At 38.0% G+C, this 13,400-nt stretch overlaps 1 protein-coding gene across 4 annotated transcripts in view; it reads left to right on the top strand.

Moving 5' to 3' along the window:
• Positions 1-13,400, top strand: part of STAG2 (STAG2 cohesin complex component) — a 78,446-nt gene that overhangs the window by 29,985 nt on the left and 35,061 nt on the right. For all 4 annotated transcript variants that reach the window (XM_062007021.1, XM_062007018.1, XM_062007019.1 and 1 more), the window contains exons 2-5: positions 6,554-6,698; positions 7,707-7,785; positions 8,827-8,988; positions 12,518-12,614. In XM_062007021.1, the coding sequence (XP_061863005.1) occupies positions 6,655-6,698; positions 7,707-7,785; positions 8,827-8,988; positions 12,518-12,614 (382 nt within the window). In that variant the 5' untranslated portion in view covers positions 6,554-6,654. The remainder of the gene's footprint in view (positions 1-6,553; positions 6,699-7,706; positions 7,786-8,826; positions 8,989-12,517; positions 12,615-13,400) is intronic.

The following is a 13,400-nucleotide window of genomic DNA, read 5'->3' as shown; positions in this document are numbered from 1 at the left end:
GTAAGAAGCAAATGGTTCTGTAGGGATGTACAGTCTGCTATACAATGAAAATGTAGAAAGTCTGTGTGAAAAAGGAGTAAGAGAGAATAGTTAGATAAGGAGATGGCCGAGACTGGACAGGTGCCTGATGAATTTACAGGTAGAAGATGCTGTCTCCCTGCGACATGTGGGTCACGGGTTAGGTGCTCACCCGCGGAGCTGCCTTGCCCCTCCACAGGTAGCCAGGTGTGAGTGGAGGCCCAGCAGGGATCTAGGGCTTGTTGCCTGCTTGGCTGAGCCAGAGCCACACAACAGCAGGCTGTGGGCTGTGGCTTCACATGGGGGAAGGGGAGGAATGTTAGCAGTATCTATTGGAGGCCACAAGTTTGGCACTTCTCTCCCATGTGTCTGATTCTGTGCTGCAGCAGAGCTCTGCTCCAGCTGGTCATGCACTGGCATTGGTAAAGCTCATCAGTGGCTTTGGTGTAAAGTTCAGCTGCCTTGGATACCGCATCTAGAGACTTTTGTGACTGCAAGAGGAGTTGTTTCAGTTGCATGATCCAATAGAGAAATAAACATAGGGCGTGGAAATTATTTTGTTTTCATATTTTATGTGGTCCTGGTTTGTTTGAGTGCGAGGAAAAGAGCAGAAGCTTTCCTGTGCGTTTGTAGAGTGGGAAGCAAGCAGCAGCCCACAGTGTCAGAAATTCTTCTGAGATGACTTGCTCCCATTTAATCAGGAGACTTATTGCATGAACTGAAGAGCAAATATTATAAAACTTTAGTAAAGAGCAGGCCAGTTAGTGAAGATTGTAATATCATGGCATAATACACAACAGCCACCATATCATTGCTTTTTCATTCTTTTGAAAGTTGTCTGAGCTGGAAGTTTAGGAAAAATAAATTGCAAAGAAAGGCACTGAAAAGATAAGTCCTGTATAAATTAGGTCATTTACGTTCTTAGTTGCAGTGTTAACTGTTGGATGAGTTGGGCATCATGGACTGTTACTGTGTACACAGACGATATCTGTTGGTAAGCATGGAAGAATGTAGATTGATGATGGCTGGCTCAGGTCATCTTGTAAAGGAATTAAGGCTCATTTATTAAGCAAACAGCACAGAAATAACTACACATCTAAGGGTATTAATTACATTATTGTTCAGTTCAGTCTTGATTATGCTATCATAATATGATCAAAACTGCTGATATGGTTATAACTAAATCATACTTGAAGTATGTTTTCTGTATTTTACTCAAATTATGGATTTGCTTTAAAGCTTGTTGGTAGCTGAAATATTAGGTTGTATAATATTAGTAGACATAACGCACGTAGGAACAACACACTTTTTCAGGGCTTTACGGAATGTCATGTAATTGCTCAAAATCTCACTTAAAAATCCACATAAGAGGATGAATACAAAAGCAATATGAAGAAGCATACCTATTTGGGGTGGAAAAAACCCAAACAGCAAACCTCTATTCATAAAACAAAAGCTTAGACATATTGTAGTCTCTCAGAAAAGGACTTTCCCTTCTAAATAGTTAAGGGAAAACATTGGACAAATTCCGATCTTTTATTTAAATTTTATCTGGCCAGCATTTTTACTGTTGCTGCTGCATAATTGGTTCTGAAGCACCAGTCTCTCATTCATGGATAAATAATTCAGGGATGAACTTTAGCCACACACTGCAGCATCACAATTTTAGAAGTTCTAATTTTCCATATTAAGAAAGCGAGGTCCTTGATTTGTACAGGTAATTAACTGAATTACAGGGAAAAATGGATATATTCCTGAACAGCCATACTACATTTCCAAAATCTTTGTCCTGGCCATGTAGCCATTTAAAAAAATTGCATCTCTACCTTCCCAGAGAAGTGAGAACTGTTTCACTAATTTGCCTTATGTAACTTCCATGTAATAGACACCAAGCAACAACAACAAAGAAGTGCATATGTAGGGAACCCAGCCCAAACCTACCCACCCAAAACACCTTGCTGTGAGCTTGTTAAGTAACACTCTAGTTACTGCTTTTACAAAAGTATATGGAATAGGAGCTTCTGGAACAGGTGGTGTGCTTTTTCATACTTTATGTGTGTGCACACATAGATATGAGTATTCATTTAACAAAGGCTGCTAGTTGAAATATATCTGTCTAACCTGTTTGTGTATATAGTAGAACTTGTGAGAGGATGGGTAGCACTCAGCAACTGCTGATTGCATGCGTGTTATTATATGAATTGTGCTGGTGAATTTTGTCAGCTTTTGCCAGACCTCAACATTTGACCAGTGCACTAATCACAACCAGTACCTACGTTAATTATTCATGTATTAGGGAAAAATAATCTTTAAAAATTCCAATCTGTTTTTCAGTGAAGATACATTTGAGTTTTTCATAGTGTTTCATGCTTAGCTCTTGCTTTTGTCAGTCACTTTATTTAAATACAAACTCCCATTATATTGACAGTTGTCAACTTACTGTGTGATTAGTATTCTTGGACTACTTTTGTTGTTGCAGTGGGGTGTGTTTTTATTAGTTCATTGACATTTTGTTAGCAAGATTTTAAATGGCAAAGTACAATTAAGGGATATATTGTTTCTGCTGTTGAAATGTATTTTTAAATCCTCCTGCTTGCTGTTGAGAAGTCAATAATGAGACTAGTTGTATGATGGCAGCTGTATGCACTTTTGTTTTTGGAAGAGTCCTTGAATCAAACATATATATATATGCATTTATTTCAGAAAAAAATGCAAAAATCTTTTGGTGTCTTCCTGTAATCTAAATATAAATCTGAAAGGAAATGTGCTACAATATTATTGTACTTTTAGCAATCTATTATAAAGTTTACTGCATAGAAATAACTAGGTCAACCTCTGGATGACCTGTCTTTTGGAGTTTCTTCAGTTAGCTTTAGGCTAGAGCTCCACCTTGTGATCTTTCAGCAGGATACATTTTCTTTTTATAGTTAATTTAATTATGATTTCACAAAACTGAGTGACTTTGGAAAGTTTTAACATCCTTGGGAGATTTTGGTATCTACTTGGGAAAATTAAAGTTGAAATTCTGTGAACATGGGAAAAAGAAACTGAAGAGCTGCTTTTTATGATGCACTTCTATTTAGATTTAATTTACATTCATAATGTGCTTATTACAGCACATTCAATAGATAGTGTAGACTTTGACTGTTTGGAATGGAGTTCTCTTTTCAGACTACACTGTGGTGAACTTTGGTGTATTTTAAAAGCTCTTCTCAGATGCTTATATGGACCATTTTCCTTTCTCTTTGACTTACCAAACTCAGTGCCTTGAATGAGTCATCCAGTATGTGCATGAAGAAGACATGTCTGGCAGTAGTATTGAATTTCCAGAAGGGATATACTGACAGCAAGGAGAATGGGGAAATGACCAATGCCAGTCTGTTCCCATACCAAACCAAGAGAACATGGAATAACGTGTGAAAGTGATAAATCCAAAGTGAAGAACATCCCTCTTGGTAGCATGGAGTTTGACTGTGGGAGATCTTGTGTGGAATACCGTCAATGCTGAATATTGAGTTGAAAACGTAATTGGAAATGATCATATACAAATATTGATAAGGGGTTAGAAAATACAGGAATGGCCTCTCTGACTGGAAAAAAAAATCCATTTGTTATTTCTGGATGCAGGGAAGGTTATTCAGGGGAAACAAAGCAAATACATTTTTCCTTGGGCATCTTCTGTTTGCCCTTGTCAGAGGGCAAACCTGTGCTAGGTTGAGCTAGGTTGTCTGAGAATGAGCAATCCGTGCCTTACTCTGGATACACATAAAGCTTTTAAAATTACCCTTTCCTGGAACAAATACAAGGGGTTTTTTGGTCATCGCTGGAGTTGGAGCTTGATGCTGGAGATCCCTTACAGTCTTACCTCATATATTCTTGCAAGACAGTCATCCGTAGCTATTTTCCACAGTTACCAGTATCTGGTTGCACTCATGAGTGCTGAGTTTCTCCTTCCATCAAGAAAAACGGTTCTTGAAACACAAGTCAACGTAAATAAACACGTCAGCATTTAGCAAGAACCTTGTAGTTCTTTCCCATTTTATGAGATGATTCTGAGCAAACAATGCTGTGTCTTCTTTCATGTTCTGTTGTTTGCACTGGGACCAATGGTTCTTACAAGCAGTTCAAGTCGACAGAACAAACTGGCTGCAGTTTATACCAAGTGATGTATTTGACTTATTTGGTGTAGAGACCATAAACGTTACCCATCCTTTTCTGTAGTTTCTGTACTGATTTTCTTAGAAAGTCTTTTAAAAAATAATCTTTCTGTGAGAATTTTTGCCAAATTTGATAGGACAACTTGCTTTTCATAATGGGAGTGAAAAATGTTTTAATTATGCGAACACATTGTTAACTCTGTTTCTCGATACTTTCAAATTGTATGGAATAGATAATGTTAGTATTGCAAATAGGTAGTATTAATGAGCTGTAATAAAAATTTGCGTGTGTCACATTAGCAGATGTGGTGCTTCTCAACATGGAGAAGTGTTATTTGACTTTCTAGTTTGCAAGTTGATGGACGGTTGAACTTGAAATAGTGTGGTTTTGGAAGGTTTCATCTTTGCACTGGGACTGAATCACAAGCATGCCTCAAAATGGACTTGTGTGACTGGATCTTCCCCCCTCCCCTGCCCCCAACCAAAGTACACCTCTGAGCAGTTGACCAAGGCACTCAAATATGTGGTGGTATTTTTTTCCATGTTCAAGTTGCTGACAGTAATTTGAACAAATATTTTTAAAAGTAAAAACAAAAAATAATACAAAGTGTAGACATCATTTTGATACTCTGTCAACGGAATATATAGTTTTACAGAGAACCTGGAAGGTGTAGTAACTCTTTGCCAGCAAAAAAACCAGAGCTTTACTCTTCATCTACTGCTCATGACTACGCAGTCTTGGGTTTCCCATGCATGGGCTCTGGATGCGTGCTATTGAACCAGTTTAACTTGATAGTCTAGGGGAAAAAATTCTTGAGGTACATTTTGCCCATTTTATTGGGGAATTGAATCAGGTGATACTAAATGGCAGAGTCTATGAAGATAAATCGCTGGGAAGGGATGTTATACTGCTTGAAAATGATTGTGTAATGAGGAGAGTGTATAAAGGGAGCAGGAGAGAAGGAAAAAACCAGGCCGTGTGCCCTGAGTGTTTTTGGGGAAGGGAAGAATGGGGTGACAGGTTGCTGCCATTCTGCAGCAGCAATGTTTTTGAAGCCTATTATCTTCAACTGTGGGCTGGATAGAACTTGCTTTTTAGTAGTTGCAGACTATATTGAGATCTGCTATCTTGAAGCTTCTCTTTGCCACTCTTTCTTTTCACTCTGGTTCTCTGCTTTTATGTAATTGTGTGAAACGTGAAGACAGAGAACATAATAAGTTCAGGGTTTATGGTTTCCCTCAGCTCTCTAAATTCTGGAAGCTACAGTGGCCCCTAGCATTCAGAATGAGCACTTGCAGGAAAAACAATGTGCAGCCTCTATCTACATGCTGGATTGAAATGCAGTCTCTGAAGCATAGCTACCAGACATTAGGCAACATGTGCTTAGCATGCCAAAATGAAATCTTTCCTTCAAATATCTAATCACTCCAGCAAACTGTCAAGCAGACTTGGACTCAAGGTTTTTCTTCTCGTTTCTTTATCGTTAAAATACCTGAATGTCCTGCTTTCTTAACTGTATAAAAGTTAGCCTAGGAAACTGAGAAAACTGGAATTTCTGTGGTTAAATCTTGCATTTCAAGTATCCAGTGAGGTTTTTTTTTCCCTTTAAGCATAGGAAAATTAGCAAAAAATATGAATAGGCGGCAGTACTATAATTATGTTGAAAAGCAAGTATTTCACAATCTTCAGTTTTCCTGCTAAAACGCTATGTTGTTTCTGATTTTTGTCTTTGTAATATGGGGATAGTATTATCTTCCTTGATAGTCTTGTCAAATGCTTTAAATGTCAAAACTGTTGTAATCCTGGTTTATTAACTGCAAGATAGGAAGTTGTGAAACAGCTGGTTGCAGGAACTTGTTGTATGAGCTTATCTTTGAAAAATGTCATGGAAGTTTACAAACCAGAGATGCAAAGTTGGTATATAGAATGTCCTTAAATGCGTACATACCGGGCTTTAAATTTAACATAAAAAACGAGTTTGGCTTGGTTAACCAGACATGTCCTAGTGTTGGTAAGTCTGGGCCCTGCAGTGTATGGTGTTACAGTTAAAAAATAAATTAGTATAGATCTAGAAATAAATGCGATTACTTGCAAGGTGGTAATGAAAACAATTCCAGTTTGCACACTCTGTTCAAAACTATTTTTTCCCCAAAAAAAAGTTGATGTGTTTTGTTTTAACTGTAATGCTTTTAAAGATTTGTGGAGGTACTTTGTAGTAAGATCATGAGAAGAGTCAAAAATAGGAAATTCTTAAACAGGGAGAAGCTTCCTTGGAAACAGAAGATGACATGATCTAAATTTTCTGTGTTTCCAGCTTTTTATCTCTTTGCATGTGGAACAATATTCATCCCTTCATTTGTATTTTTCTTAATTATAGAAGCTGTCCACTACGAAGGAAGAAAGAAAAGTAAGCTTGCACTTCAGACTGGTTCTTGAATATCTTTCATATACAGTGGTGTTCCAGAAGATGATAAAGAAATGATAGCAGCTCCAGAAATACCAACTGATTTTACTCTCCTTCAGTAAGTGTTTTAAGAATTTGTAGTTTTTAAATATGTGAGGTTTTAAATTTTGTGAAACAAAATGAGGGAACAGGGTTCTAGATTTTCTCCTGTTGAGATGTGGATAAAGCATTGTTACAAAAACATAAAGCATTATTTCTTGAGTGAGTATTCAACAGTAATTAAGTATTTTACAAGTGCTTAATGATTTTAAATCAGTTTTTAAACTTCACTAGTAGGAAATCATTGTGACAGAAATTTGTGTCTTGTACTTTTCAGGATTTTGTCTTTCAAAAATAAAGGATTGAATAAGAAACTCTTTGATCAGGAATACAGAAATCAATTTCCTTCATTAAAGCCTTTATTATATAAAGACAGGAAGTAGTTATTTGCCTTTAATAACTGGAGTGGGCCACCTCGCACTTAAAATATGTAATGTCAAATGCTTTAGTTAAAACCAAAGTCTTAACTTCCCTCAGGTGTCAGTTCCTCGGTGTCCTCAGTGGTTTTGACATAAATTTATTGCTTCCCTAGTCTGCCCACAATTTTTAAGAAACAGACATTCAGATTTCCAAGGTTTACAGCCAAATATAGATTGTTTTGGAGGGAGAAGTGATTATTTTAAGCAGATCAAAAGAGTCCAGTTCCTCATCTTTTAGTCGTCACAGAATTATCATTGACAGACTGTTGAATACATGTTCAGCAGATCATTCATATTTTGATTAAATTGGTATAAAAATCCAAAAAGATGCAAAATGTGTGGGTTTTTTTATCAGTGAGGCTGGTTGTGTGTTGTGGGCTTTTTTCCTTTTAATGAGACGTAAATTGGAAGACGATTTAATTATGAAATACTGGGTTTACAGCTGTTAATGATAGTTGTTTTACTGTGTTGATACAGTTCACTGCTCAATGAAGTGTTTGGAATTTGTGTTCTATTGTAAAAATATGAACACTTAGGAAGTTTTGAAGGCTTATTTACCTTTTACGTTTTTCTTCAAGTGTAAATGGTTTGTCTTTTTATCCTTGCAGGGAGTCTGAAACACACTTCTCTTCCGATACAGACTTTGAGGATATTGAAGGAAAAAACCAAAAACAAGGCAAAGGAAAAGTATGTTAAGTTTATAGGGATACTGAAACACTTCTTCTGTTAGGAATTTAAGAGTTCTCAATTACTTTGAAACTCTTCTATGAAGAGAGTTCATATTTGTATTAACTTGGAAATACTTCTATCTTCTGTGTTTGCTTAGTGCTATGAAGCCATAAGGGAGGTGGGGGAGAAAAAGCTTGGCTTTGATTTGATTAGTTTCTCTGTACACGTCCCACCTTATACTGAAATTTGGTGCTATTGCAATGTCTTTTTGTTGGTGCCATTAATTATGGCTCTCTTCTAACTTGAACAGAAGCTAAACATTCAATTAAAGGGATTTTTTTGATAAGTTGCAGACAGAAGGTTATACTGCTTTGAGTGTGGAAGTATAAACCCAGTGAATAGCCCTTCTCTCCCTTCATTGGACCGTTTTCCTCCCTACCTGGGGGTGGCTTCTGGCTTCTCCCAGGCTTGGCATCCACATGCCCCTCTCTCATGCCAGGCACCCGTAACCTTACCAGGACAGAGTGCTCAGTTATTAAGAGGTGGTGATAAACAGTTTGATACAATGATCATCAAATTGGTTTAAATTGCTATTTATTCTCCTTTCTGTAAGTCATGCTTGATTTGGGGAATCAAATACAAAGACACTTGTCTGCTTTTCTTTACCTCGGTTTGCAAACTTGTGCTCAAATTGAAAAACAAGAGGTTAATGAATTGCAGAGGAGACTTGGTGATGTGTGTTAGGGGAATTGACATAGCTGTTTTAAATAACATCTGTTTTACAATTTAAACGTGAGAAAAATCGTTGTTATGTTACTAAAAGCATTTTTGATTGCTAGGTTTTTAGATGAGGGAAGGAGGAAGTAGAACTTGTAGAATTCTCGTTTGTCTTTCTATTGGTCAGGATCAGTTATTATTCTTAACTTTGAATTTTAAATCTGGTTCCTGAAAACAAAAGGCCTTATGTATAGCTGTCATGATACAAATGGTGTTTCACGATTTGAAAAAATGAGTACATAATACCTGATTTAAACTTTCTGTGTGTGTGTGTGATTGCAGACCTGTAAAAAAGGAAAAAAAGGACCAGCAGAAAAGGGGAAAAGTGGAAACGGAGGAGGCAAACCTGGTGGTCCAAATCGGATGAATGGACATCACCAACAGAATGGTGTGGAAAACATGATGCTGTTTGAAGTAGTTAAAATGGGCAAGAGTGCTATGCAGGTAAGACTTGGGGCAAAACTGAGAAAGAATGGGCAGGATGATCAGGCAACGAGATGGATTGAGAGAGTTGTCATCAATGGGGCAGGGTTTAGTTGGAGGCTTATATCTAGTGGAGTCCTTCAGGGGTCGGTGCTGGGACCGGTATTGTTCAATCTATTCATCAGTGACCTTGCTGAGGGAACAGAGGGCACTGTCAGCAAGTTTGGTGATGATACTAAACTAGGGGGAGTGGCTGACGCACCAGAAGGCTGTGCTGCTGTTTGAAGAGACCTGGACAGGCTGGAGAGTTGGGTGGGGAGAAATCAAACAAAATTCAGCAAGGACAAGTGTAGAGTGTTGCATCTGGGAAAGAATAACTCCATGTACTAGTACAGGTTGGGGAACGAACTGTTAGTAGTGTAGAGGAAAGGGACCTGGGGGTCCTGGTGGACAGTAGGATGAGCGTGAGCCAGCAATGTGTCCTCGTGGCCAAGAAGGCCAATGGTATCCTGGGGTATATTAGAAGGGCTGTAGTTAGATTAAGAGAAGTTCTCCTCCCCCTTTACTCTGTCCTTGTGAGGCCCCATCTGGAATATTGTGTCCAGTTCTGAAGAAGAACAGGGAGCTGCTGGAAAGAGTTCAGAGCAGGGCCACAGAGGTGATGGAGTGGGAGCATCTCCCTTGTGGTGAAAGGCTGAGGGAGCTGGTGCTCTTCAGCTTGGAGGAGACAGGGATGACCTCATTAATATTTGCAAATACATAAAGGACAAGTGTCAGGAGGACGGAGCCAGGCTGTTCTCAGTGTTGTCCAGTGGACAAGGGGCAATGGTACAAGCTGGAGCATAAGAGGTTCCAAAGAAACATAAGGAGAAACTTCCTCACTGAGTGGGGAGCACTGGAAGAGGCTGCCCTGATGGGTTGTTGAGTCTCCTCTGGAGACATTCAAAACCCACCTGGATGAGTTCCTGTGTGACTTACTCTAAGTGGCCCTGCTCTGGCAGGGGATTGGGCTAGATGATCTTTCGAGGTCCCTTCCAACCCATAAGCTTATGTGATCCTGTGATTAAGAACTGGCAAGGTGTTAAGATTTGAGCATTGTTAAAGTTTGAATTTGAATGAAGTGATTTTTCATTTCTGAATATCAGGTGTACCTGATTAATTTCATATATAGTGAAGTAATAAAAAAGTCAAAGTAAATTTTAAGTATCCTGAATGAGAAATGTTGTTTTAGATTCTGTGGCCCTCCTGTGTGGCTGTAAATAATTATGAATGTCGTTTATGCCTGTTAATTGTCATAGAACCTAACAAGAGGTCTGTAGTTTGTAGATACTCCCAGGGCTTAGATTATCTAGACAAAAAACAAAGTTGCTTCTCTTGTCTTGCTCAAGGCAAAATCACTGGCTACAGCTGAACGGCTGCTCTGAATTTTCCCTAAGCTGACTTAGCTGATGTATATCACAGCACTCCAATTGAGTGGAAGTTTAGTCAGGCTATTTTAACTTGTTAGAAATCACTGCATTAGGCACTGCCTGCCCTGCGTTTACTAATGGGACTGAAGTCAATTTATTAAGAATTTTTAGCAGGGCTTTTTTTTTCCCTAAATTCTTTTAAATCAGTGAAGTATTTGCTTGACTGTGTGAATCTTCCAGTGGAGAGTGGGTTAAAGCGTAAGGCTGTCAGCTGTGAAGCCTTCCTGCTGACTCACTCATGTGACTCCTCAGCAGCCTGGAGGAAAGACTATCTTTGGGATTGAAAATCCAGAGTTTATATCTTCTGTGGTGCGCATGCAGGAGGCTGGGTCTGTATGCTGTCCTCTCAGGGTTCACAGGCTCCTGCATTTGAGCTGGGAGCCTTGAAGCCCAAATTCCTTGGCAGAAATTTAGTTCAGGATTTAAAAAAAAGCAGACTACTTCTTTGAATTTTTCTGTGCAGCAACATCTACTCGAGTCATTTCTTTTGTTTGGCCGTATTTTGAAGTGCGTGGAAACACTGTGCTTTTTGTTACTCTTGCTTTGTGCTACTATTTCAGTCAATTATCAGCAGTTATATCTTCAGGACATTTTAACTGTTTAAAATTTACACACGGTCCAAATCTTAAGCTTTTCAGGAGCAAAATGAATCCTTGCCATCCTGATGACTCTGTTGAATTAGAGTGTTGATGCCTGAATAGTTGAATTAATTTTTGTTAGTAGTTTTTGTCAAAATTAATGCAGGAAAAAAATGTCAAAGCATTTCTAAAGTGAAAGCCTCTTCAGCACTCGGTGGAATAAGTTTTCTCTGTGTCCCTCAGTGCTTATGAACCTGAACAGATTTTTATTTAAAAAAAAAAGAATTATTTTAAATTTTGTTCCATACCTTCTTCTGAGTTAGTGTCTCTTCTCTGGCAAAAGCAAGTGGTTCATCCACTGACACGAAAAGCTTTGAGAAACTAGTGTTTTGGTGGAGGTTCTTTAAAATATATTCAGAAAACAAGGCTGCCTGAGTGAAATATTTGACCTGTTCTTAACATTATCCTCTTCTTGCATAGTGAGCTTCTTTATAAGCCTAAATTAATGTGTATTCTAGGTTATTAACCCCCTCCCCACAGTTCAGTCAAATCAGTTCTAGTTTGTAGATACTGCTCTTGCTGGGAGGACGACATTTTCACTCCTGAGGCTTTTATTTTTTATCTTGCCGGCAAAAGTTGTGCATCATACTGTAAACAGCCTTAAGTTTAGGGAAGAGAGATTCAGTTATATCTTTTGTTCAGAAACTTTTCTGACTGGCAATCTGTTTTATTTGATAATTATTGATATTTGCTATTTATTTTCAGCTTGATACTACAGTGAGTCTCTTGTGCCTGTGTTAATAAATTAGTGTCATGATGTATGGTTTGGACTTCTGCAGTAGACAGTTTGTACTATAGCCATGGATGGTTTAAACATAATTAGATGGAAATTCTGCTTTCTCATAGCTGTTACCACAGCTTTCCTATTAATTTGCTTCCCTTTAAGGTTTCTTTAGTGAAATGCCCTTGTTCCTGTTTGGTTAGGTGAACATAGATTAATTACTGTCCATGCAGTGTAGGGGAGTGTTCATCCTATAAAGCTAAAGTCCATAGAGCACAATTCATCAAAGGAGCAATGTTTTTGAAATGGTCTTGAAGAGCAGGGAGTCGTAGCTGTTGGAACTGAACACCTACATAGCAACTTTAAAGAAGTGTCTAGTTTGGAGAAAAGAGAGGGGAGACACCTGTGTCTGTAAAAACATACCAATTATTTTTGCATTCTGCCTCAGGAAAAAAAAAAGATACTGTAGGACTACATGGTATTTCTGTGCTTTAGATGTCAGGTTTAGGTGTTTGTAGAATAAAATTAGTCCTCTTCTTGGAAAGTGATGCTATGGCAGTAAAGGATTGTTCAAACATTTTGTTCTATATTAATAAAAAACCCACAGAGCTCAAGTTATTTACGGAAGGAGCAAGAATCACTTACTGGAGAGCAGTTAAATAACAGTGACTGTCTTCAATTTATGAAAACTAAAAAATGCCTTTATATTTGTTTCTTTTCAGTCTGTAGTGGATGACTGGATAGAGTCATACAAACATGACAGAGATATAGCACTTCTTGATCTCATTAACTTCTTTATTCAGTGCTCAGGCTGCAAAGGTAAGATAGTAAAATGTTTACTCGTCTTTTTAAGTAATTTTACAGTAAAATTCTCCTTCTTTGATTTCACTACATATGCTGTAGGACTGCTCCATCCCTGCAACTAGTTACAATTATTTCTGGTAGTTAAGCTGGTGTTTCTGAAGGTGGAAACAGAAGGTTTAAAAATATGTTTGTTTGGGTTTTTTTAATGTAAAATCAAGCCTTTTGTATTTATGCCAGCAGAATACAGTACTGGTACTTACACTGACTTCATCTTCCTCTGCTCTTGCTGTTATTTCGGAAAACCACCCTTCTCTTTCTTAACATTGACAGTTCAGCTTGTTCACTGTTGAATTCTAGTTTGAATTTATCTACTTAGTGAGTGTTTTCAGATTGTTTTGTAGCCTTTGTGGAAATGCTTGATTCAAAAGATACTTCATGGTAGCTTCATGGTAGCCTGTCTACAGTAAGATTGTATTTCTGTGTTTTGTTCTCGGCTTTATTTTCTGGTTTTCTTTCCTCATTTGCACATCCTCCATTCTTTTTCTTCTTATCTCCTTTGGAATAGGAGAAGGTGACTTAACCTGCAGTGTCACTGTACTTGATAGAATAGGACTGGATGTAATTCTGCTTACGTGTTTCTGTGTCGTGATAAACTGTTAATGTGTGTAAATCTCCACAGAGCAAACAGCATTCCTCAGAAGTTACCCATGCTTTCAAGAGCAGTGACCTTTTGATTATTGTTACCAGATAAAACTACAGAATCTTTTAATGCTTTATGAAATGATCCTTGTGAATTTTGTA

This window comes from Colius striatus, chromosome 13 (genome assembly GCF_028858725.1).
Source record: "Colius striatus isolate bColStr4 chromosome 13, bColStr4.1.hap1, whole genome shotgun sequence".
Taxonomy (NCBI): domain Eukaryota; kingdom Metazoa; phylum Chordata; class Aves; order Coliiformes; family Coliidae; genus Colius; species Colius striatus.
This window is presented reverse-complemented; position numbering and strand designations above follow the sequence as displayed.